Here is a 26662-nt window from a genome sequence, read left to right as displayed (position 1 = left end):
ATCATATATAGTGCTGACCCTTCCCCTACCTCTTCAGAGCAGTTTCTCAGAGCTATCTGAAATGCTGTCTCCTGGGCTATAGTCCTCATTTTGCCCCAAAGAAAACTTAACTCGCTACTCTCATGTTATGCTTTTTTTTGTTTGTTTTTTTAAGTCGACACAATCATGAAAGCCCCTGATTTTCAGTGTTTGAGTGGAGGAACCAGGAGGCCTCCCCAGGCCAGGTCTGTCGTCTCCTAAGCCACGCTCCCCCCACCAGACACTCTCCCTCTGTAAAGCAGAGAGGAAAACAGAAACATCAACAACCTCAGAGTTGTGCAAGAGAGCGTCCAGCAAGTACACACTCCCTGAACAGTAATCAGTGTCACCACCGCCAGCACCGTTCCTGTGCACCCCTCACCTGTACCCAGGAGAATGCTTACCCCCCTCCTCTGCTCCCCACGGGCCTCTCTCCTCCTTCTCTGCTCCCAGCCCCCGCACTGGCTCCAAGCATGAGACATCAGGACCCTGGGGCATGTGCACAATCAATTCTTTAATCATTTTGGAAGTGGGCTGACAGCAGCCCCGCAGAGCCCTCGCCAGCTGCTATGCCGCAGTCGGCTCTGGGGCAGCAGCCCCGATGGAGTAAAGAGTGGAAAGCTAGGGTCAGGGCCACAGAGCTCTCCTTGCGGGACCCCCATCCCAGAGCAAGCGGTACTCACAACGCCAGTGGCCGGTGGCCTCCTCCTGCCAAGGAGTCAGATGCTCACGCCCTCCAGCCTATGAGTGGCCTTCATGGGACACCTGCGGGGCCAGGTGGGGCCAGACCTGGGCAGACAGACCTGCTGCGGAAGGTGCTGGGCTCCCTGCTCCAGGGTGGGTGGTAGTTTAGGACCCCCGCAGGGGTGGTGGCTGTGGCGATCCGGGGACAAGTGCACAAGAGGAGGCAGCAGGGTCAGGCGTGTGCCTGTTACAGGGATGTCTGGAGGGAGGGCAGAAGCCCAGGAAGTGTGGGAGGCAGCTGGGGTGGTGAGCCTGGGGTCTACCAGCCAACCAGCCTCAGCTCGATGGTTTCTCCATCCCTGGGTCTGTAGTCAGCAATACCTGCAGAAATATTGTGGGCTGGGAGTTAACAGGGCGGAGTGTTCCCCCCACCAACCTCACCTTCTGGACCCCTGCCCTGAGGCCACGGTCTGTAAGATGGGCTCAGGGCTTGGTGGAGGGAGACTGGGGGCCTGTCCAGAGCCAGTCTGGAGACTCTGAACTCAGTTGTGACCTCAGGGTCACTGAGACCCACAGGCTCATTTTGCAGTGGGGGACCCCCAGAGGGTGTGGGAGGGTATGGGACAGCACGCCGGAAAACCAACATGGGGCCAAAAGAACCAGAGACCCTGACAACACCTGACCAGCAGGGTCACTGTCTTCATAGTCCCCCAAAGGGCCATCAGGAAGAGGGACCTGCTCGGTGTGGTCTGGGGACCATGAGTGAAGTGAGCCTTTGCTCACTAGGGACAATCCAGGCTCCAGCACGACACCTTGGTCAAGCCCCAGCTCTGCACTCACTAGGGGTGTGACTCTGGGCAGGTTATTTAACCTGAGTGCTGGTGTTCCCATTTCTAAAATGAGGATAATAGTGATATCAACAACCGGGCCCTCCTTTTTCCCCATGGGAGTGGGCTTCCTGCTGGAGTGGGAGTCGAAGGGGGTAGGTAGAGGACACGACCATCCATGTCTGCCTCATGGCCAAGTCCATTGGGCTCTCCCCCTCGGCTACCTCCTCTGTCCAGTCTTTCTCAGTAATAGAGGCCAGATCTGGTCTCTCCATCTGTCACCTCTTGGTTTTATTTCTCCATTTGTCCAGAAGCCAGGCAGGAAAAGAGAATGCTTTTTACTGGGCTCCCTCAGCAAGTCCCACCTTCTGTAAAGCAATTGGCCCAATGCCCGGCCCATGGCAAATGCCCACTAGAAGTTTCAGGTAGCAGGAGTGGGGACAGATGACCCTTAAGAGTCTGTCTGGTAACTGGGCTCAGGGATGCTTATGACAGCTTGGGGCATAAGAGTTAAAACTGGAGACACCCTAAAGGTCCAGCAGGAGTTGATAAGCTGTGGTCCACTCATCCCACTCCACGCCAGGGCTGGGCCCTAATTGGCCTAAGCCAGTCTTGCCATGGTCCCTTCTCTCTAGCCAATGATGGGCGCAGAATCTGGGCCATCTCCTAGCAACAGGGATGGGTCCAGGAACGCGCCTGTGTCCCAAGTCCGCCTTCAGGATGCCAGGAGACATTTGTTGGGGGTTTCAGAGACAAGTTTCCCAAGTCATAAAAGGGAGCAGCCCCAGGAAGACACAGAGTAGCCTCTCTGGAGGTAGGAAGCCAGCAAAGAGAGGAGGAGAGTCACAGGGATGTGGGGCTGAGGCTGAAGTCCTTGCTCCCACTGGAATCTGGTCACATGAGCCAATGGATGAGCCAATGGATGTCGTGGAAACTAGTTTGTATTACATTTCTGTTACTTGCAGCCCAAAGCACCCTGCTGAATGAGATATCCTATGTGGCTATTACAAAGAAAGGGGAAGACCTACATATACCAACATAGAAAGATGGCTACAATATGTTACAGCTGAAAAAAATAAATTGCAAAACAGTATATAGAGCTGTGCCATTCGATATGCCAGCCATCAGCCACATGTGGCTACTGAGCACTTGAAAAGTACAAAAACCAGGCATGCAAAATATGTCATTAATAATTTTGCATTGATCACATCTTGGAATTATATTTTGGATGTATTGGACTAAATAAGATATATTATTAATGTTACTTTCACCAACTTCAGAATTTAGAGTTACAAATGTGGCTCACATTTTATTTCTATCAGAGAGCACTGCTATAGAGTATGGCTTCATTTCTATGAAAAAACAAACGTACATATTTTAAGAATTATCTGGAAGAAAATACACCAAAAGTTAAAAGAAGTTATTTCTGGGTAGTGGATTACGAGCAATTTTAATTTTCTTATTTTTTGCCTATCTGCTTTCCTAGAGTTGCCACAATAACGTATATAAAAATTCTTCAGAATACAGTTAAATACATTATATGCAAACTTGAGCATCAGTGGTTATCTGAGGCTGAGGCCCAGGAAGGTTCAGGGGAAAGCTGGCGTGAGTCGACAAAGCCTCAGTGCTGGGACAGGGCTGGGCTGGGGGACACGTCCAGAGGGGGCTGGCCACCAGACTCACCTTGCAGCAGGGGGGTGTCGGGGGCTCGGAGGAGTTGCCAGAACTCACGTTCCCCAGCTTTGTTCCCCATCACAGAGGTCAGGTAGGGGCCTGACAAGGAGGCCTGTGTTCCATACCTACCAAAGCGACAGGCAAAGAGGGAGGAAAGGTGACTTTTGCTCCCCTCGACCCAAGGGCAGAAGTAGAACCACCCACACAAGGCAAGTCCTGCCCTCGCTCTCAGGGCAGCACTAGCCAAACCCTTCCTGGGCCACCTCACCATGGGTCTCTCCTCCACGCCTCCTCTCCAGCCCGAAGGACACCGCCCACTCGGGGGACTGCATCCCCTCTGGGGGCTGACATTGCAGGGGGTGGGAATCAGAAGCTGACAACGGCCCACGAGAGACAGGGAGGCCAGCGTGAGAAAGAAGCAGGAACAGGCAAGACAGAGGCAGAGACGCCCAGTGGTGGCTCTGGGTCTCTGGTTCCGTAAGTTTCTGTGGCTCAGGGGCACCCCCCTCCTTATGGCTGGGTTGCTCAGTCTTCTCTCCGACTGTACACACCCCATGCTCCCCACTACCAGAGAGGCTTGGATTAGATTCCTGGCTTTTGCAACCAAGAGACTCCTTCTTCATGCCACCCCTCCCTGACGCCACTGCCACAAACACAAAGGGATCCCGGATCCTAGTTCCCGGACCAGGGATCAAACCTGCACCCCCTGCAGTGGAAGCCTGGAGTCTGAACTACTGGACCGCCAGGGAGGTCCCCAAAGGGATCCTCTTAAAACACTGTGGCCCTGTCCTTCCTGTCTCCTTATCAATGGTGTTGTTCTTAGAGAGGGAGGGTTTTCGTAGTTTTAAGAAACAGAAATACCCTCAGGGTGACCTGGTCAAAGGGAAGGTTTTAGGGAGCAGCCCGTCCCCAGTCCTCCCTTAAGTGCGGGGCCACATGGCTGCCCGGAGAACCGCTCTGGACCAGCCTCTCTCCGTTTCTCTCTCTCCTCTTTCTGTCTCTTTCTCTCCGTCTCTCTCTCTTTTCCTCTCTCTCCTTCTAGAATCCAGCTTTCTCTGCTGTGCACTTACATGCCTCAAATGTGCCTCCACACCCCCTCCACCACCAAGAGAATTATTTCTCAGATTGGTATCCCTGACGTTTTCTCAGAGGTCCTGGAGTTCTGAATAAAAATGTTAAGTTCAAATTTTTTTCCATTTTGATGACAATATCCAAACACGAATACCAGCAGGTTCTAGGTAATCCCAGGGCCTGCCGGACTAAGGCCTCCCAAGGGTGCCCAAGGGTGTGTGGCCCCCAGAGGACTGAGGTCGGCTTGGTAATAAGTGGCATGTTCGGGGCCAGGGAAGAGTGTACAAGCTGCAGCTGCCTGTGCAAACTCCGCCTGACAGCAGCTCAAACCCAAGAAAGTGCTGAGCACGTCGGGCTCACTGGCACTGGTGTGTACACCTGCTCCTCAGCAGACAGTCCCTATTTGAATGTTATTGGTTTCACAGTTTTCTTTGTACTTAATTTGCAAAGCTATTTAGGATTTATAGCCGTCTAAGAGCCAAAAAGAGAAAGGACTTTAAATAGTAAACATTAGTACACATCTAAGTCATATTATTACAGAAATAACCTGGGGTCTGGGAGAATTTTCAGCCTTTATAGGGGTTTTTGCATATCTCTGGCCTGAAATTCCCTGCCCCAGATGACCCCAAGGTGCCAGCTGTGGGTCCTCCCTGGCAGCAGGATGCTGTCCTTTGGGGGCTCCAGTTGGGAACGGAAATTGGGACCCTCTCAAACTGAGGCACATTTTTCTAGAAGAGAAGTCTGGGGTCTAGTGGGGTCTGGTGGAAGGTACTCATTCTCTGGGCCAGATCCCCATTGGTGATCCCTCCCATCTTATTTAGGCACAGACACAGCTGGCACAGAGCAGTGCTCTGGAAATGCTTGTCCTCAGATCTGTCAAATCTCAGGGTGAGAAGCAAGTTTAAGGCTGTTGTCCCACCTCCACATTCTGCAGAGGGCTTGTTGCCCAGGTAATTAAATAATCACAGGGATTAGACCAAGATTGTTTGATAATAAAAATTCTTATTCTTCTGAAAGCTAACATGTATCAAGCACTTCTAAGTGCGGGACCCTGCACACAAAAAGCATGTACCATGTCCTCTCTGCGCACTAATTCCTGGACTCCTGCATGGTCTCTGGTGGATGCGGGGAGCACAACTGCCATCCTCATGAGCTGCAGGAAAATAACTGGCCTGGTCCCTAGCTGGACAGAGGCGGAGCTGGGATTCCAGATGTGGAGGGTTTGCCTCGGGAGCCTGCTCTCCTAATCATGATGCCTGTTTCCGCCACAGCGTGGGTGAGTCGGCAGCGGAGAATGTGGAAGAGAGCCCGGGCCTCTCCCAAGGGAACCCTCTCTTCATCCCTTGCCCCATCCACGTCCCATTTTGGGGATGTGGGGTCGAGTCGGGTGAGGGCTGGGAGATGCGGGGGGTGGGGGGGCAGTCTCACGTGAATCTGCTGTGCTCCTGGGCCTTCTTCAGGACATCTTCCAAAGAGGAGCTGACAGGGACAGAGACGGAGTGTCTGTACGAAAGAAAGGTGCTGGAGACCTTCAGCGTGACATGGATGAACTCTGGGACTTGGGTCTGTGAAGGGGTCTCCGTAGCTGGTTCCAACAGGACTGTGCCAGGGAGAGGGGAAGGGGCAGCTGATCTGAGGGCAGGGGGCAAGGCCTTAGTCCTCCTTTCTTCCCTGGAAGACACTGTGGCCCATCGAGACCTCCTCCTTCCCCTCGGTCCCATTCCGGTCAACACCACCACCATCTGGCTGCCTTCCCAGCCTCCCGTCTCTCAGCTCCCACCACCCTCGCCACCCAAGGTCAGGCCCCTCACTGGTTTTTCTGCCTCTAGTACCCCCCTCCCACCTCTCTGCCACAAGCACCCCCCACCCAGGGTTATTTCTAGAACATACATGTTACCTCTGAGGGCCTCCCCTCCTTTTCACCCTCCTGCCTGCCACTCCAGCTCACTCTCTCAAACCCCACTCTTTAGTGAGACCCTTCCCCCCAACTCCAGTCTTGTACACCTCTGAGCCTTTGCCCTTGCTGCCCCCTCCCTGCTCTGCCTTTCCTCCCCTCTTCTCCACTGGCAAATCTCACCCACCCACCCCAGTCCCTCTCCCAGATGAAGCTCTGATTCAAGCAGCTAACTGGGACTCATTATGATGTATCAGAGCTAACAGAAATGTGTCTCTCGCCATTCATTCATTCGAACACTTCTGTACTGGGTATCACACAAGGGGCTGGAGATTCATGGCCTGCCCAGAGCTCACCATTTGATATCTCCCTCCCCACACTGTGAGCTTCTAGCATCTGTGACTGCATTCTAGCTGCCTGTGTGTCCCATGCACACCTGCAAACCCCTGTTGACTCAGCAAATCAAGATGGAGCAAGTTCCCTTCCTGGGACAGGCAGACCTCATTGCAGATTGAAAAGAGCAGGGCTTCTATGAAAGGCCCGGCTACCTCTTGGTGCCTCACAGTCTGGAGAGATGAGATCCACATAGCTCTTCTGGTTCAGGATGGGCAGCAGCTGAGAAATCATAAGAGGGTTCTGGAAGGCCTTGTGCTGTAGGCTGGCCAACAGAGCAGCCTTGGCCTTGAGGCATGCTGTGCCCAGCTCCACCGTGGGCCTAAGGGAGGCCATCAGCAACTGGTGATGGAATGGGGAAGAGGAGGTGGGTCAGCCAGCGGGGAGGGGCCAGTTCTTCCAGCATTCCACCAGTCCACCTCCCACCAGCCACCAGGGTGGAGCCCAGCCCAGAGTCTCCTTCCCACCTGCAGTGCCAGAGGGGTGCTGTAGACATTCCCAAAGTGGCCCTCTGGGGTCTGGGCCTTTAGGATCTTCTCTTGCACTCTCCCGAGGGCCACAGTGCTCCGGTTTCTCAGATTGCGGTTGAGGTTGGATAGCTTCAGACAGGAGAAGGCCAAGCCCGCCATGGCCAGTGTGTCTGCAAGGGACAGAGCCAAGTGGGGTCAGCCCGGGCAGGACCTTGGGGCAATGGGCAGCCACAGGAGGGCTGGAGGTAGGGGGACAATATGGTCAGAGCAGCATTTCAGAAAGTTTCCACCAGCTAGGGGGACCAACAACCTAGTCTTCCCAGTTTCCAGGATGGCAAACTGGGATGGGTGGTCACCGTATCGCTGTCTGCTGCCTGGGGGTTAGAGGTTGGGGAGAGAGACTGGAGGAGGGAGGGCCAAGAGGACTTTAGCCTACACACTTGTTCCCAAACCTGCCTGCACTTTAGAATCACCAGGGGAGTTTGTTTGATTTTTCTTTTTTTTTTTTTTCTTTTTTTTCTGGCCGTGCTACACAGCTTGTGGGATCTTACTTCTCCAACCAGGGCTCAAACCTGGGCCCTCGGCAGTGAAAGCACAGAGTCCCAACCACTGGACTGCCAGTGAATTCCTCACCAGGAGATTATTAAAGGAGCAGGTGCCTGGGTCCACCCCCAGGTGGTCTGGTTTATTAGGTCCAGGGAGCTGCTTGGGCCCTGGGGGGTTTTAAGCTCCCTACCCTGGGATGATTTAATGTGTCCACGGTGGGTTTTCTATAAGCCTCTGAGGCAGAACAAGCTCTCTGCTGGCAGGGGCCCTGCTGCCTTCTTCTCTCTGGGTACCTACCCTCCCCACCTCCAACCTACTCCATCCTACCCCGCCCTATGCGAGGCACACACACTCACAGAACACAGCCAGGCCTAGAAGAGACCTTGCAATCATGATGACAAGAAAGGGCACTGGAAACCCAAGGTCACACAGTGAGGAAGCAGATCCAGTATCCAGGCCTCAGGCCTCTCAGCTCATTTGATGAGAACATCATAGCTGTGTATCCAGGACTTTCTCCATGCTGAGCACCATGCTATGCCCTTTACATGTAAAGCATCTTTTACTGAGATGCTGCTGGGGTGTTATTTTATCAGAGAAGCTGAGCCAGAAAGGCCAGCTGATCTGTCCAGGGTGACCTACAGTAAGTATGTGATGGAGGATGGGGTCAGGAAGCCAGTCCAGCCCCAGCGCTGGCTCGCAGCCCTTGCACCACAACAAACCCTCACCATTGCGCTCCTAGTGGACTCGATAGGAGGGGTCCCAAGGAAAGGTGAGCATGGGACCAGAGGTGGAGGCCTTCATTTGGGGCCGGGGGCTGGAGGAGTGCCAGCCTGGCCTTCAGGGTCTGGCCCACTCACCCACAGGGAGGTGGCCCTGCTGGAGATGCTGTTTGTGTTCCACAGCATACAGGAGCTTGCCCACCACGCTGTCATGGACCCGCTTCTGGTGGACACACAGGGCCAGGATGCCCAGGCCGTACTGGTAGTAGCTGGTGTGAGGGTGGCCCTGGTGATTATGCCCTGGGAGGGAGAAAACCACAGGGTGGGGCTGTCATGCTGGGCTTGAGGAGTGACCTCTCTGTCCCCTCCCAGCAACCAGCACAGCCAGCACTGGACCCATTGCCTGTACTTCCCGACACCGTCCTTTGGGTCGTGGGATCCATCTTTCCTTCATTCCCTTGACTCATACTTGCTGAAACCCCACTAAGTGTCAGACGCTGTGCTTGGAGGTATGAACAGTGATGACAGGCCAGGCACAGTGCAGCCAGGGCCTCCGGAAATAACACAACCCACGCTCACGAGATCGTGATTATAACTGAACTGTGGACCGAGGTCCACGTGGCCAAATAACAGAGGTCTTTGAGTAGCTGGGGAGTCGGGGAAGGATTCTCTGAGTCAGGGATGCTGGGGAGAAAGGGCGGGAGAGAGGTGAAGGTGGAGTAGGAGTGAGCTAGAAGGGGAAGGAAACCTTCCAGATAGAGGGAACATATGTCAAGATGCTGGTTTGTGAGCTGAGAGAAGGCCAGGGTGGCCGGAGCCCACGGAGGGGCGGGCGAGTGGGTGAGCCAGAGGGTGGGTGGGCAGGACTGGGCCTGAGGGCTGTGACCACAGCAGGCAGCAGCTGCTGGAGGATTTAAGCAGCGCTAACAAGATCAGATTTATATTTAAAGGCTCGCTCTGTGTGTGCCAGATTGAGGTAGGAGGCAGGAAAGTTAGTGGAGAGAGGTAAGGAGTGAGTAGTAGGGAGGCTGTGCAGCTGTCCCACGGGTGGGTAATCAGGCCAGTCTTGGTGGGTGAGCAGCAGGGCTTGCCAACAGAGTGTATGTGGAATGCAGGAAAGGCTTGATCAAGAATGGCTACCGGGACAGGCCCAAGCCTCTAGCAGATATGGAGACAGGCAGAATGGAGGGCAGGAAAGAGGCCTGGGGAGAAAACCCGAAGTTCTAATGTAGACGTTTCACCAGACAATGTTGTCTGATGTGCCCTCCCCCACACCGGCAGACCTCGCCTCCTCACCAATGGCCCCCTTCTCATCCTCCAGGAATCGCTTCAGCTGTGAGACCAGGCTGTCCCCCTTGCGGCCTCTAACAAACTCGCAGTTGGCCCGGAGAGCGAGCAGGTAGAGGGCCAGCTGGCCCATGGAGGGCTTGGCCTCGGAGTCACTGTTGTCATTGCTGGAGGCAGACATAGGACAACGCCAGTTAACAACACTTCAGTGAGAAAGTGCCACCCTGGTAAGCCTGGCTTGGAGTGCCCCCCCACCACCACTACAAAGCGGAAAAAAATCCTAGCAGTTGGAACGTTTCCAAGACCTGCCAAAAGCAGATGTCAGTTATGTAAGTTGTGTATGTCACGCTTATTTCATAAAGATGAGAAATTAAACTCAAGGATAAACTCTGAGGGCTCTTGCATCCAAATGACCTGTTTGCCCCACCATTTTGGTCACACTTCACCCATACACTCTCCCCTTTCTTTCCTCTCCCTGCCCTGCATCCACTTCTCAAGAGGGAGTCCAAGCAGGAGATGCTCCATGGTGGTCCTGACCCTTCACCTCTCATTCAGACTCCTGTGCTGGACCTCAGAACAGGCTTCCTCTTAATGCCCCTGGAAAGGGAGCACGGATAGTCCAATACTGCTGCTGGGCTCAGTATGAAAGAGTGTGGCCATGGATTAGTAATGTCTGCCTCAGGTACCAGAGGGTACAGTAGCCGCCCAAGGGCCCCAGATTGGCATCTCCAGTCTAGTCGGATCAACCCCATTCCACAGATGGAGAAAGGCCCAGAGGAGATGAAAGTTGCCCTAAGGTCTCCCAACAAAGCAGTGACAGGCCCAAACCGGAACACAGATCTCCTGTCTCTTAGGATGTGGAGCACGCCATGGGGAAAAGAGGAGAGAGAGCATGGCCAGACCTCAGGAGGCTCTGCTGGTAGCTGAGCTTGAGGCTGTGCAGGTAGTGGGCCTCCTTGGCCCCAGCCTGCAGGCTGGAGAGGCGCAGGCCCACGTAGATACTGGGGTTCAGCTGCTCCGGGGAGAGCCGGTCCATCCAGGGCAAGAGGCGCTGGCCCAGCCTCTCCACCAGCGTGCTGTCCACCTCTGTTATTTCTTAGGAAAGAGAACAGGCCAAGTGAGGTCGCAGGGCCATGCCACCAGTGACACCTTACCAGGGTCTTCTCCAGGGAATAAACATCCCCACCTTACTGTCACCTGGCACACACCCTACTCGTATGCGGGAGTCCGACTGTAACAAGAGGCAGCGGTAACAGGAAAAGCCGGTATCCTGAAAGAGTGGCCGGAGTGGGCCAGGGAGAGCTGGTGGGCCCAGGGCAGAGGAAGCGGGTGCCAGGCAGCCACTCTGTCCATCAGGAGTGACAGAGAGACTGGATGCCGAGCAGCGTGGGGTGCCGCAGGCACTGCACCCCACCTCCCTCGGTCCTCAGGCCAGCCCTGTGACGTAGGTACTGTCATCATCGCATTGCACAAAAGAGGAAACAGAAGTCCAAAGTGTGGGAGTGTTCTACCCATTTACAAAAACTTCAACTCGCACAGGGAACAGGTTACAGAACCAGTTTTAAAACAGAAATAGAGTCACAGATGTAGAAAACAAACCTACGGTTACCAGGGGTGAAGGGGGGCGGATAAATTAGGAGACTGGGATTGACATATACACACTACTATATATAGAATAGATAAGTAATAAGGACCTACTGTATAGCACAGGGAACTCTACTCAATACTCTGTAATGACCTATATGGGGAAAGAATCTTCAAAAAACGTGGATATATATGTATAACTGATTCACTTTGCTGTATACCTGGAACTAACACAGCACTGTAAATCAACTATATTCCAATTAAAAAAAAAACAAAAACAAAAACACTGCAGCCTGCCCACTGGCTAACTGGGGCTGCCTGGTGAACTTCCTCTGGGCAGATCTCAGAATAACGCTTTCCCTGCCCCCTCAGTTTAGGTGAAAAGGACCTGAGATTGTGAGGTGAATTGTTAGAAAGCCATCATCCTTGTGTGCTTCGGGATTTACCCACGAGGGAAGCAGAAGCCCTTAGGGGTGTTTCCCAGCTCCAGCTGACTGGCGCTTTCCTCCCGAAGGGAGGGAACCTGAGCTGAGTAGGTGGCCTTGGAGCCACTTTAGACTTTTCCCCATTTACTGCCTCCCAGTTGCTGTGGGGCTCCAGCTGCTGGGCAGGTCGCCCCTCCCAGGGGACGGAGCAAAGGAACTGGGGAGGGGGCTGTTTCTCTTTTCCTTTCTCTTTCTCAGTGCTTTTCTGTGTGCCTGCCCCCATTTCTGTAGGAATCTCTCTCTCTCTCTGGATCTATCTCATTCTCTCCATCTCTCAGCCTGTCTCTCTCCTTATCTCTCCCTCCACAGTTCTCTTTTCCTCTCCCTTTTCTTCAAACTGGAGAGGGAGCCCCGCCCCCACCTTGGGCTCTGACCTCCAGCGGGTGAGTCAGCCCTGGGATTAGCAGGATAGGAAGAGGAGCTGGTGCTGTAAAGAGAGGTGGGTAAACACAGTTCAGCTTCCTTAGCAGGAAGGAGCTGCTAAGGTTCACCCAGGGTAATAAAAGTGAGCCTGGGCGAGCTCCCTCCCCTCAGGGCCTCCAGCTCACAGGGCCGCCCAGCTCTGCCTGCTGAGGACTGGCTTTGACAAGAGGAAGCACGGAAGCCCATCCTGCATGGGCACTAGTGCAGCTCTGTGTCAGTTTCACAGCCACACAGGGCTTGAACCTGGTAAAGCAGGTGGTGGGATCCTTGCATCACACCAAGGAGGAAGGCAGGGGAGCATTCTTAGCCCATTTTATAAGTGAGTGAATGAGACTGGGAGTGACTAAATGGCCCAGCAGCAGTGGGCTGCACCCCCGAACCCAGTCCAGGGCTCTTTTGGGGTCAGGCCTATGGACCAACTGTTGAAAGGTTCATACCCGCTGAGGGTGCCGGGTCTGCCCTGGGGACTGCCTGGACAGGAACCAAGAGCCAAGGGCCGAGGGGTCTGGTGGCACTTGTGGAACACGCCGGGCGGGAGGCTCCTGGTGCCTAGGGAAGACCGTGACCTGGAGTTCTGAGAACTGAGTCCAGCAAAGCCCTGGAAAGCTGGGGCGCCTTGGGCAGGTCACCTGGCCCCTTCAACCCTTGACTGCTTCATGAGTCACCTGCACACGACTGAACCTGCCTCTCGGTTTCTGCAAGGGTCACAGGAGACCCTGCTGGTGTAGGCAGAGCGAAATGCTGTGGGCAGAGGACGACCAGGAATGAAGAGAGGCGGGCGGCCCACCTTCCCTTCCTGCCTCTGCTTCCCGTGGGGCTCCGGGGCACAAGCAGCCCTGAGCCTGTGCGCTCCAACTCCCAGACAGGTCCCAAGAGTTCCCGAGATACTCCCAGGGGCACCGGAGCAGGCAGGCCCCTGTATGGAACGTAAAGCAAACGCCTTGCCGCCACCGTGACCCGCCAGGGTCTCCACACGCTCGCTTTCCCTCTGCCGGGGTGCCCGCCCCTCACTCCTTTCCTTGCCAGCTCCTTTTCCTCTTTCCGGTCTTAGTTTCTGCATCACTCCCTGGTCCTTGGAAATCCTTCCCACCCCTTCTCCCTGAATTGGCATTCCCCCACCCCCTCCAGGCCTTGGGCTTCCTTTGGCACTCATCACAGCCCCCAACACAGCACTGACTTGCCTCTTGACCACCATCCCATTCACTAGAATGGAAGCTCTAGGAGGGATGGGGGGAGACCTGTCTTGCTCTTTGTTCTTTCCCCAAAGCCTAACATGGTGCCTGGCAAAGAGAAGGCTCAATCAATGTGTATTGAATGAATAAATGAACAAATGACTGAATTAATGGAAGTGATCTTGTCTGGCGGCGAGTCAGACATACAATTCATCTCAATAAAATGTGCTACAACACTGAGGTCCAGCTAAGTCCAAACTGCTGTGGGAGCCCAGAGGGGCAGCTAAGTCATCCCTGCCACACACACACATCTGAGCCTGTTTCTCCAGCTATATAATGAGGGGCTTCGACAAGACGGTCCTCTCTCCTAAGGACCCAGCAGGCAAGAGGCACGGAGTAGATCCAGGTACTCACCGCAGATCTGGGCGAGAGCTCCCAGGCCCCCAAGCAGGAAGAGGAGGGCCCCAAGGCACCCCATGGCAGGAGCAGGGGTAAGCAGCAGGCGGGGAGCAGGACAGATTCCTAGGGCTGGCCTGGCAGAGGCTCTCCTGACCACAGCAGTCACTGCTCCGAAAGAGGCAGCTTCCTGTCACTGATTAATCCCTCCACGCCCGGCGGCACGCTGCTAAATCAGCAGAGAGAAAGGGGAAAAGGTCTGTAGCTGAGGGGAAAGGAAGGCCAAAGAACAAAGGAAGGAAGGGCTGGTAGAGCAGGCCTTCCTGGAGGTCGGGGACAGGGGGAGGGGGAGGGCAAGCAGTGGTGGTGTGCGACATTGCGAAGCCAACCACATTCTGTCCCTGCTGCCCAAAGAGCCCTGGACCAGCACAGGAGGTCTGACTTCTGATCTGCCCAAGTCTGTCCGACCACTCCTGTCCTGTATCCCCTTGGCTGTTCCAGCGGTGGACGGGCAGGGCTGGGGTGCCTACCTGGTACCCCTCCCAGAAGGAGACCTTGAAAGTGTCCACTCTGGCCTGGGACAGGGAGCAGGACAGGGAGCTGCGACGGTCACATGAGCAGCGGCTGGAGTCAGCTGTTCTCTGCCAGCCCGCCCCGGCGGTGGGGTGGGGGTGGGGGTGTGTGGAGTGCAGCCGAACCGGACCAGACAGGCCAGTTTTCTCAGCCGACCAGAAAGCTGGGAGCCTCCTGGAGACAAAACAAAGCCATTTAATGAACAAGACTTAATCATCTGAGACACAAAGCCATGGTTAGCAGGGCCACTTGTCAGGACTAAGAAAGTAACCTAAAAACACTCTCTTCAAGGAGGAGAGAGAACAAAGGATTCCCCCACCTGCCTAGGTCCACAGGAGAATCTATGTCCAAGAGTTAGCTCTGGAGGTGCTGTGTTACCTTGGCCAGGTGACTTAACCTCTCTGAGTTTGAAAGAGTTTCTCCTGTGTGAGCTGAAAGGGTTAGAGAAGATCATTCTAATTAAGCTCCCTTCCAGCTCAACTTGTGAAGATGTTACGACCTTAAAACATCTCTAATCATTTCTAAATAAAATTTTTACTGCAATCATTTTATGGCAAATTGCCACAGTTCAGTCTTTCAAGATAATCCAGTTTTGTGCCTGACTTATCACAAGCCAATAAATACAGACATAAATAAATAGAGACTGCATCTGTTTACGGAAGTACCTTATAAATATAAAATTAGATCGTCTAGTGCAAGGAGGCTGGGCATGGCCCATCAGGGTGAAGTTCCAGGGAAGGAGGGATGCCAGCTAGAGGCCCAACTTCTGCAGATTCTTGGGTTCAGACTTCCACGGGGGCCTTGGAAATTTGTGGGCAATGGAGCTGCCTTGGTTTGGGATGGGACTGCCCCGCTCCCCAACCCTCTGCCTGTGGCCAGTGTCAATGATTCTGTTTCCTGCCACCTCCAGGACAGCAGCCTCTGGTGAGAAGCAGCTTCCTTGGGAGAGTCACCTCTGATCCCTGAGGACTCGAATGTACCACAGTGACCAGTGGGGACGAGGTGCATTTCCATAGCTATCAGAAACAGAGTGACTGATTGGGGGTGGAACTGGACTGTTTCAGGTAATGCAGTCAGGGGAAGTGAAAAAGAAAAACGACTAAATCATTTGGTTCAGGACTTCTGTTTGGGGGTCTATAGCTGAGAAAGTAAAGATTAGCTTGGAATGAGCAGGTAAAAGTTTGCCTGTCCAGACAGGCACAGACAAAGCCAGCTGCAATGTAAAAAGGAAACATTATTTCTCCCAAGGTCACGTTACAACAACTGTAAAGTGTCCCGATAACCATGCTGTGTGAGTGACTATTACTTGTACTTTTTTACCGGGATTTCTTTTTTCCCCTACAATCACAAACTATCAGGAATTTGCTGCCTGAAATTATGTTAGTAAGAAAGAAACAACCCCAGAGGCGCCAAGTCACTTTGACACAGAGAAGTTGCCCCAGTATGGAATTCCTGGACTCAACGTTCCATGCCTGTCTCAACTTTGTAGTTTCCTCTTACACAGGATACTTTGCTGTCCAAACCTGAAGCTGACACTTCTCACGCAGCCCTGTGCTGTGCTGAGCCTATCAAAATACTGCTTGGTTGGGACTTCCCTGGCAGTCCAGTGGTTAAGACTCCACATTTCCACTGCAGGGGGCACAGTTTCGATCCCTGGTCAGGGAACTAAGATCCCACATGCTACGTGGCACGGCCAAAAAAAAAAAAAAAAAAAAAGCACTGCTTGGTTTACATTTCACCTAACCTAACCCCACTCTTCACCCAAATCCTGTAATCACCTTGCCCTCTGTGTAGTCAGATGCCCTCAGTTCCTCCCCCTCATTGCAGTGGATCAACTGAGCTGACTGTCAGACTAAAGGTTTGTTCTTGGTGGTCTCAGGACAACTGGACTAGGATACAGCCTAAGAAAGAATCCAACAGGAAAAAAATTAAATTTTATGCATGAACAAGGATATATTGTACAACACAGGGAATATAGCCAATATTTTATAAGAACTATAAATGGAGTATAACCTTGAAAAATTTTGAACCCCTATGTTGTACACCTGAAACTTATATAACATTGTACATCAAGCATACTTCAATTTTTTAAAAAAAAAAGGTGAAGTGAAAAAAAATTGTATGTGTGAAGGTGGCATGAGAAGAATAAATACATGGCTGTATCATTACATATGGAAAATCCATTTTCTTAATTAAAAATGTAAATATATTAAAATCTTAGACTCCATTTAACGTAGAAAGATGTTCATAATTAATCTTAAATTTTAAAAATTATATAAGTAAGATATGTGGATTGCATGAAAAATCAGAAAATGTGTTAAGGGAGAAGAAGGAGGTAGAGGAAGAAGAGGGAAAGAAAAACCAGAAAATCACTGATAGTCCCATAACCCAGAGGATTGTTCTCAAAGTGTGGTCTGTGGATCCCTGGAGGCCTCCAAGACCCTTTTAGGGGGTCTGTGAGTTCAAAATTACTTTAGAAAATACTAAGACATTATCTGCCTTGTTTGCTTTTTGGGTATTTGCACTCATGGTGTAAAGCAGTGGCATCTAAAACTGCTAGTGTCTTAGCAGGAATCAAGGCAGTGACACCAAACTGTACTAGTAGTCACTGTATTCTTTACCCCCGTGCACTCCAAGGTGGGGAAAACCTGGTTTCACTTAAGAATGTCCTTGATAAGGCAAAAAAAAAAATTATTAAATCTCAACAGCAACACCAAAAAAGGGGTCATCCCACAGACCTGGACTCTAGTTTTGCCTCTGTGACCTTTGGCAAGAGACACCTTTTCTAAGCCTGTTTCTTGTAAAATGGGCGTGTGGCACTGTGCTCATACGTTTCTCATGAGGATCAAATGAGAATGCTTATAAAATGCTTACCACCGGTGCCTAGTGTGTGGTTCGAGCTCATAACACTTTCAGCGCTTATCAATAACTATCTGTCAAAATCCAGGAAAGAATGTTACAGGGAACAGTCAGTGTCCACTTAGCAAGTTTCCAAATTCTAAGGATCTGGATTCCAGCTAAGTAAGAGAAAACAGCCTTGCATGTAACACAAGACTGTTGGACCATCTTAAGCCATGCAACTGAAGAGGTTCAGCTCCAGCCTCCCCCAAACACGCCATGGCATATGGATTCTTTTGAGCTAAAGGAAATCAAGACCCTGTGGGCTCAAGAGAAACATCTGTCCCTCCCTTAACTACCTGGAAGAACTTACATTGGAAGTCTCTCCCAAAATGAGAATTATTACCAGAGATGAATCTTATCTGAGTGACCCATCTGTGTGGCAGGGCAAATATCTAATTACCAAATGTTTGCTCTTTTGCTTCTTGTTCCTGTGAATTGCCCTCCTTCCTGTTGAAGCCCCAGGTCCCTATCCCATTCCTTAGCTCAGGATGGCATAAATACCTCATTTTACCTTTCTATCTTTGAACCTCTCACGTATGTGGGGTTCTCGTACTTACAAAATTAAATTTGATTTTCTGTTACTCTGTCTCATGTCAATTTGATCATCAGACCAGCCAAAAGAACCTTTGAAGGGTAGAGGAAAATTCTTTCTCCCCAACATAAGGCTGGGAAATATCAAATGATGCTGTGGCAGGATTGGAGTAATCCTGTCCGACAGTCTTCCCCTCTTTCCCCTGCATTCCCCCTCCCTCTTCAAAGGCTAGCGGTCTTGACAGGACCTCAGGAGGGGACACACTGGATTCCTACTTGCAGGTCCCAGGAGAGCTGCTCAGACAGATCCTTGGAACTGTTCTGAATTTACAGGCGACTCTTGCAGAGGTCTGGGTCCAGCTTCAAAGTAAATATAGGGCTCATCTTCCTTTCCTTTGGCCACTTATCCAGCCAAGGAGAGTATTCCAGGCAGAGGGAACAGCATGTGTAAAGGCTGGAGGTAGCCGAGGAAAGAGGATCGGCAGGGAAACAGTGGAAGAGGCAATGCCTCCAGGTCCTGGTGATCAGAAATGGCAGAGCTAGGGACTTCCCTGGCGGTCCAGTGGTTAGGACTCCGTGCTTCCATTGCAGGAGGTGAGGGTTCGATTCCCAGTCGCGGGAACTAAGATTCCGTATGCTGCACGGTGCGGCCAGCAATGGCTAAGCTAGAAGGACACTTGGCATCTGACCAACTGAGCTCAGACGCAGAATATGCCCTTTACTTCTGTGTAGACTTGGGCGTGTTAATTTCTCAGTCTCTGTTTTTTTAATCTCTAAAGGGGTCATAACAATACCCACACGTGGGAGAGTTTTTATGAAGATGCAAGTAGGTCAAGAAACTGGCCTGCAGTCTATGTTCATGAAACAGATTCTCACTCAAGATATAAAAACTGAGTGGCCCCTGTACCAACGGACATACATCTTTTTCAATTAGCCCTCAGAACAGCTCCATCATCCTCCAGTTTGTTAATGAAGAAACTGAGGCTCTGAGGAGACAATTGACTGAGGTCATGGCAGGCAGTGGCCAAGGGACCTTCCTCTGCTGTTGCTCCTGCCTTTCTGGGAGCGCTTCCATTCCCACTGTTAAGACCTTCAATAATAATGAAGACTATGGGCTTCCCTGGTGGCGCAGTGGTTGAGAGTCTGCCTGCCGATGCAGGGGACACGGGTTCGTGCCCCGGTCTGGGAAGATCCCACATGCTGCGGAGTGGCTGGGCCCGTAAGCCATAGGCCTGTGCTCCGCAACGGGAGAGGCCACAAGAGTGAGAGGCCCGCGTACCACAAAAGAAAATAAATAAATAATAATGAAGACTAAAGTGATTTATTATTATTATAAATAATATTTTAAAAACCAGCCTGGTACATGGCAGAAAAAAATGATATCTCTTTCATAATGTACTTCAAACCTATACCTCAAAGAATCCCAAAGGAAGGGGAGGGATAAATCAAGAGTATGGGATTAACAGATACACACTATTATATATAAAATAGATAACCAACAAGAAACTACTGTATAACACAGGGAACTATACTCAATACTTTGTAATAACCTATAAGGGAAAAGAGTTTGAAAAAGAATATATATATATATTCAGTTATATATATATATATATATATATATATATATATAAAACTGAATCTGTGCTGTATGCCTAAAACTAACACAACATTGTAAATCAACTATCCTTTAATAAAAAAAAAAAAAAGAACCCTGGAAAAAAAATTTAAAAAAAAATCAAAGAAGTTCTAAATAAATGGAGAGGCATTCTGTGTTTATGGATTGGAAGACTCAATTTTATTAAATGTCAATTCTTCCCAACATGATCTATAGTTTTGAATAATCCCAATCAAAATCCGAGTAAGGTATTTTGTGTATATTGACAAATTGATCCTAAAGGTCATGTGGAAAGGCAAAGAAAAACCAGAATAACCAGCAAAACACTGAAGAAGAACAAAGTTGGAGGACTGACACTACCTGATTTCCAGATTTACAATAAAGCTGCAGTAGTCAAAATGGTGTACTATTGGTCAAAAAATCAACAGACTGACCAACAGAACAGAATAGAGAGCCCATATACAGACTACCTCAAAAATAGTCAACCAGTATTTTGACAAAGGAGCAAAGGCAACTGACAATAGAGAAAGGACAGTAATTTCAACAAAAGGTGCTGGAGCAATCGGATATATCAAAAAAAAAGAATTAATCCTAGGCATATACCTTTTACCTTTCACAAAAAACTAATTCAAAGTGGACCTAAATGTAAGAGACAAAACTAAAAAACTTCTGGAAGAGGTGATGACTTTTAAGATACAACATCAGGGCTTCCCTGGTGGTGCAGTGGTTGAGAGTCCGCGTGCCGATGCAGGGGACACGGGTTCGTGCCCTGGTCCGGGAAGATCCCACGTGCCGCAGAGCGGCTAGGCCCGTGAGCCATGGCCACTGAGCCTGTGTGTCCGGAGCCTGTGCTCTGCAACAGGAGAGGCCACAACAGTGAGAGGCCCGCGTACCGCAAAAAAAGAAAAAAAAAAGATATAACATCAAAAGCATGGTCTATAAAAGAAATGATTGCTAAGCTGGACTTCATTTAAAAAAAAAAAACACTTCTGCTCTGCTAAGCACACTGTCAAGAGAATGAGAAGACAAGCCACAGTGTGGGAGAAGATATTTGCAAATGATATATCTGATAAAAGATGGTTATCCAGGGGCTTCCCTGGTGGCGCAGTGGTTGAGAGTCTGCCTGCCGATGCAGGGGACATGGGTTCGTGCCCCAGTCCGGGAAGATCCCACATGCCGCGGAGCGGCTAGGCCCGTGAGCCATGGCCGCTGAGCCTGCACGTCCGGTGCCTGTGCTCCCAACGGGAGAGGCCACGACAGTGAGAGGCCCGCGTACCGCAAAAAAAAAAAAGATGGTTATCCAAAGAACCCTTGAAACTCAACAATAAGAAAACAAACAACCCAATTTAAAAATAGACCAAGGACCTGAACAGACATCTCACCAGAGATGATATATAGATGGCAAATAAGCATATAAAAAGATGCTCCATTTCATATGTCACCAGGTAACTGCAAATTAAAACAACAATGATACCACTATATACCTATTAGAATAGCTCAAATCCAAAACACTGACATCACCAAATGTTGGCAAGGATGTGGAACAACAGGAATTGTCACTCACTGCTGGTGGGAATGCAACATGGTACAGCCACTTTGGAAGACAGTTGGCAGTTACTTACAAAGCAAAACATAGTTTCCCTATCAGATTCCACAATAGTGCTCCTAGCTGTTTACCCAACAGATATGAATACTTATATCCACACAAAAATCTGCATGTGAGAGTTTATAACAACTTCATACATAATTGCCAAAAACTGGAAGCAACCAAGGTGTCTTTCCATAGGTGAATGGATAAACACATTCTGGTACATATATACTATGAAATATTATATAACTGAAAATAGCAATTAAAAGAAATGAGCTATTGGACTTCCTTGGCTGTCCAGTGGTTAAGACTCCACACTTCCAATGCAGGGGACGCATGGGTTTGATCCCTGGTCAGGGAACTAAGATCCCACATGCTGAGTGGCACAGCCAAAAAAAATTTTAAAGTAAAATAAATGAGCTATTAAGCCACAAAAAGACAGGGGTGAAACTTAAATTCATATTGCCGAGGGAAGAAAGGGGCAAGACTGAAAGGTCTCCGATTATTCCTATTACACAGCATTGTGGAAAAGGCAAAACTATGGTAAATAGTAAGAAGATCAGTAGTTGCCAGAGGCTGGGGGGAAAGAGTAGGGGAAGGGAGGGTTGAATAGGTGAAGCAAGTATGGCAAAACTGTATGAGAGTATAATGGTGGATATATAATACTACATATTTGTCAAAACCTATAGAACTTTACAGCACACACAGTGAACTTAACGCATGCAAATTAAAAAAATATTATTCAGGAGACGACGGGATCCCAGGATAGAATGCAGAATGTGACAAACAATCTAATTGTATTACAAATGTATGAAGCAACCTCACCAAAAGAGTGGGGGAGGACTTCCCCAGTGGCACAGTGGTTAAGAATCCGCCTGCCAATGCAGGGGACACGGGTTCGAGCCTTGGTCCGGGAAGATCCCACATGCTGTGGAGCAACTAAGCCCGTGTGCTACAACTACTGAGCCTGTGCTCTAGAGCCCACGAGCCACAACTACTGAAGGCCACGCACCTAGAGACCGTGCTCTGCAACAAGAGAAGCCACCGCGATGAGAAGCCCGCACACCGCAACAGAGTAGCCCCCACTCACCGCAACTAGAGAAAAGCCCGCACACAGCAAAGAAGACCCAGCACAGCCAAAAATAAATAAATTTGTTAAAAAAAAAAAAAAAAGAGTGGGGGAAAGAGTGCTGGCCTAAGAAACTGTGATGATGAGTCGGGTCTGTAGAATAAAGGCAAGAAGATCTGCACATAAGCACTATATCATGAGGGTGAGAGTTAATAATTCTGATGCTAGCAGACATGAGTATTGGAATTAACAATTAAGCAAATGGATGGCAGGTTACAGAAGTCAGGCTTCTCACTGTTGGAGTCGGGGTTTACAGACAAGCAAGGGGAGGAGGCTAGAATGATCTGTGTGGTGACGGTGTGGTGGAGACATCAGCATGAATTCATGTTTAGCTAAATACAGACAAAGATGGTTACATCCAGAAATAGTTATAGGTATGTGTGTACACAACAGAACAGTATACACAAACATACTTTTTGCTGTCAGCTGAGAGGGTCTAGAAGCAAAGACAGCACAGTAGCAATAAGATTACTGAGTGCCCAGATTTTGATTTATAATAACCATTCTCCAATAAAAGGAACCAGGTTCCCCTAATATGACTGATACTAGGACTGGGACAAGAAATATGCAAGATGAGCCTGGAGCATCTTATAGGTCCAGAAGGTAAGGAAGTACACACATGCACACGTGCACCCACACTGATCATGTCAAAGGGATACAGGAGCAAACTGAAGGGGGGCCCCTAGTGGCCAAAGCTGGAATAATTTGAGCAACAAAAGTGATATTAGACTATAACCCAAAGTAAAAAATAAATATCCATGCTTACATACTGATATAAATAAATGATTCAACAAATAAATAAACACTGACATACACTGAATGTTTGTGTCCCCCCAAATTCATGTGTTGAAACCTAATCCCCATGCCATGTTTTCTGGAGGTGGGGCCTTTGGGAGGTAATTAGGAGCCGTCATGCATGGGATTAGACTCCTTATAAAAGATACCCCAGTAGATAACTAACAAGGACCTACTGTATAGCACAGGGAACTATACTTAATATCTTGTAATAACCTATAATGGAAGAGAATGTTAAAAAAAAGAATATATATATATATAAATATATCTATAAATATATCTATATAAATAAAATAACTGAATCACTTTATTATACACCTGAAACTAACACACTATAAAACAACCATATTTCAATAAAATTTTTTAAAAAAGAGAGACCCCGGAGAGAGCCCTCACTCCTTCAGCCATGTGAAGACACAGTGAAAATTTGGCTGTCTATGAACCAGAAAGCAAGCCCTCACCAGACACCCAATCTGTCGGCACCTTGGTAGTGGACTTTCCAGCCTCCAGAACTGTGAGAAACAAATTTCTGTTCTTTGCAAGCTACTAATGGTATGGTATTTTGTTATAGCAAGTCTATGGTATTTTGTTATAGCAGCCCAGACAGACTAAGACAAATGGATGAGAGACAAATCTCTCATGCAGAAAAATTCCCAATAATATATGCAGATACTCTGCCTTCAAGGAGGGGGAGCATAACTCCCCACTCCCTAAGTGTGGGCTGTGCAGAGTGACTTCCTTCCAAAAAATACAGTACGGAAAGTGGGTGGGAGGAAGAGCATCCTTACAATCGAGAAGCCCAACAAGCAATTCATCAACCAAATGACCAAAGCCAAGGTGAACAATCATGTTGACAGCATACACCCTTGATAGGATGTGATGAAAATGGCACTTCGCCTCTGTGGTCTTCTTCCTCCAACCCACAGTTTTTAAAAAATTTATTTATTATTTATTTTATTTATTTATTTTGGCTATGCTGGGTCTTAGTTGCAGCATGCATCTGGGATCTAGTTCTCCAACAAGGGACCCAACCTGGGCCCCCTGTATTGGGAATGCAGAGTCTTACCCACTGGACCACCAGGGAAGTCCCTCCAACCCCCAGTTTAACCATGAGTAAAAAAACAAATTCCAAACATCCTGCAAAATACCTGACCAGGACTCCTCAAAACTGTCAAGGTCATCACAAATAAGGAAGGTCTGAGAAACTGTCACAACCAAGAGGAGCCTAAGGAGACATGACAAATGTAACGTGGTGTCCTGGAACAGAAAAAAAAAAAAAAGATATTAGGTTTAAAACTAAGGAAATCTGAATAATGTATATTAATAATAAAGTATCAATACTGGTTCATTAATTGTAACAAATGTACCATACTAATGTTAGATGTTAATAATAAGAAAAACTGACTGTGGGATATATGGGAATTCTCTGCACTACCTACGCAATTTTTATGTAAAGCTAAAGCTGTTCTAAAAAATAAAGTCCTGGCGACTTTCCTGGCAGTTCAGTGGTTAAGACTCCACGCTTCCAATGCAGGGGGTGTGGGTTCAATTCCTTGTCGGGGAAATAAGATCCCACATGCTGTGTGGTGTGGCGGGGGGGAAAAATTAAAAATAAAATCTATCTATCTATCTATTTATTTATTTGGCTGCACTGGGTCTTAGTTGCGGCTCGCAGGCTTCTCTCTAGTTGTGGCACGTGGGCTCAGTAATTGTGGCACGTGGGCTTAGTTGCCCCGTGGCATGTGGGATCTTAGTTCCCCAACCAGGGATCGAAGCCACGTCCCCTGCATTGGAAGGCAGATTCTTAAGCACTGGACCACCAGGGAAGTCCCCAAAATAAAGTCTACTTCTTTTAAAAAAAAAGGAGGAGTCCTTAAAATCATCATCTCATCATTTCTGTGGACTTTGAAGGTATTTTGCTGGTGTCCTTAAATAAATAATCCTATGTTCTGGAGGGTCTATTGATTTTAAGTGTAAGTTAAAAATTTTGGATAATCATTTAAAGAACAGAAACAGTATGTAAACTAGTAGAAGGACAAACAGAATTATTGTGGGGAGAATTTAATCTAAAAGAAAACAAAAAGGAGGGGGAGAAAAAAGAAACCCAGAAAAACTGAATAGGTAGAACAAAAATAAGACAGAAGACAGAAACCCAAATATATCAGCCATCACAATCCATGTAAATGGATTAAACTATCCAGTTCAAGGGCGAAGACTATCAGGTTGGTTTTTAAAATACCCAGCTATATTCTGTTTTCAAGAGAAATTCCTATAACATAAAAATGCAAAAAGATTAAAAGTGAAAGGTTAGAAAAAGATATACCAGAAAAATACCAACCAAAATAAAGCTGGCTTAGCTATATTATTATCAGATCAAATAGTCTTAGGCAAAAAGCATTAATAGAGACAAAGAGCATATATCAGATTGTATTTTGCAATGATGGCTGCAACAATACCCCATCCCACTGTGGTCTTCTATAATTTTGTCATTCATTCACAAAGTCTAAGTCCTCTCCCTTTGAATCTGGGCAGATTTGTGACTTGCTTGTAAGTTGCAGAATATACAAGAAGTGATAATATATGACTTCAAGTCAGAAAAGATAATGCACTGCCACCTTGCTCTTGGCAACACTTGAGAGCTGTTGTGTAAACAGTCCAACCACCCTGAGGCTGCTATCCTGGGTGGAAGCCTAAATTGGCCCAGGAAAGTAATCCACATGATTACCTGAAGAAGCTCTGTGATTACCTGAAGAAACAGAAGCATGTCCAGCCAGCCCCCAGCCTATTCCAGCTTTCATGATTTCAACTGCATAAGACTTATAGACAGAAACAGTCAACTGACCCCATCCCCAATTTCTTTTTTTTTTTTTTTATGGCTGTGCCACACAGGGATCTTAGTTCCCTGACCAGGGATTGAACCTGTGCCCCCTGCAGTGGAAGCACAGAGTCCTAACCATTGGACTGCCAGGGAATTCCCCCATGCCGAATTTTTTTTTTTTTTTTTTTTTTTTTTTTTTTTTTTTGCGGTACGCAGGCCTCTCACTGTTGTGGCCTCTCCCGTTGCGTAGCACAGGCTCCGGACGCGCAGGCTCAGCAGCCATGGTTCACGGGCCCAGGTGCTCTGCGCCATGTGGGATCTTCCCAGACCAGGGCACGAACCCGTGTCCCCTGCATCGGCAGGCGGACTCTCAACCACTGCGCCACCAGGGAAGCCCTAAAATTATGTTTTATTCAGCAGACTTTCTGAGGACTTAAGCCCAGGATACAGCCTCTCAGATAACTCTAAGGGACTGTTCTGAAGAGGTAAGGGAGGAGCCAGGATACAGAGAGGAGTTTTTGCAAAAAAATAAACAAAAAACACACAAAGAAACAACAAACAAACGAAAAACAACAAAAAGCCCAGGTAGTTGGAACATCAAAAGATTACTGTTAATTAAAGAGAAAACAGACATCTCAAGTTAATGAATTTAGTGCTTTTCTATGTATGGGAAGATGCAAGAGTCTGGGCTCATTGAAATCATTCCTTTGATATGCACTTTAGCTATCTAGGGCTAGTCTCCTGTTTTTCTCCATCTGAATCCCTTCAGGGTGTAATAGGGAATTCTATTACAAGTTAATCACTAAAGGGATGTTGCCTATAAGCTTGAATTATAATGACCCTCCTCTGGGACCCCTGCCTCCCAGGTGATGAGCACTAAGCTAAAATCCCTTTGTTTGGCTCACATCCAGACCAGGCCCACCTGTGAATGACTACAGGAAGGAGGGAACTAACACATCCCCTCCTGAGGCTGACCAGAACCAGGAAATGTTTGACTTTACTTCCTCCCCTTTTAGTATAAATGAAGCCTGAATTCTAACTCAGGCAAGATGGTTCTTTGGGACATGAG

General features: G+C 48.9%; 1 protein-coding gene across 6 annotated transcripts in view; it reads right to left on the bottom strand.

Moving 5' to 3' along the window:
- Positions 1-512: 512 nt before the first annotated feature.
- The window catches only part of TCN2 (transcobalamin 2), a 33978-nt gene continuing 7828 nt past the window's right edge, over positions 513-26662 (bottom strand). Inside the window, exons 2-13 of one of the 6 annotated variants that reach the window (XM_073790300.1) lie at positions 23924-24032; positions 15995-16117; positions 14174-14390; positions 13662-13872; positions 10486-10678; positions 9593-9750; positions 8435-8596; positions 7029-7201; positions 6717-6903; positions 5703-5874; positions 3213-3328; positions 513-1083 (exon numbers count right to left, since the gene is read on the bottom strand). In XM_073790300.1, the coding sequence (XP_073646401.1) occupies positions 1022-1083; positions 3213-3328; positions 5703-5874; positions 6717-6903; positions 7029-7201; positions 8435-8596; positions 9593-9750; positions 10486-10678; positions 13662-13725 (1287 nt within the window). In that variant the 5' untranslated portion in view covers positions 13726-13872; positions 14174-14390; positions 15995-16117; positions 23924-24032 and the 3' untranslated portion in view covers positions 513-1021. Of the gene's footprint in view, positions 1084-3212; positions 3329-5702; positions 5907-6716; positions 6904-7028; positions 7202-8434; positions 8597-9592; positions 9751-10485; positions 10679-13661; positions 13873-14173; positions 14391-15994; positions 16118-23923; positions 24033-26662 lie in introns of those variants that run through there. The other 5 variants (XM_033837189.2, XM_073790302.1, XM_073790301.1 and 2 more) reach the window with 5 other exon arrangements.

This window comes from Tursiops truncatus, chromosome 13 (genome assembly GCF_011762595.2).
Source record: "Tursiops truncatus isolate mTurTru1 chromosome 13, mTurTru1.mat.Y, whole genome shotgun sequence".
Taxonomy (NCBI): Eukaryota; Metazoa; Chordata; class Mammalia; order Artiodactyla; family Delphinidae; genus Tursiops; species Tursiops truncatus.
Note: the sequence above shows the minus strand (reverse complement) of the source record. Positions and strands in the feature narration are given on the sequence as shown.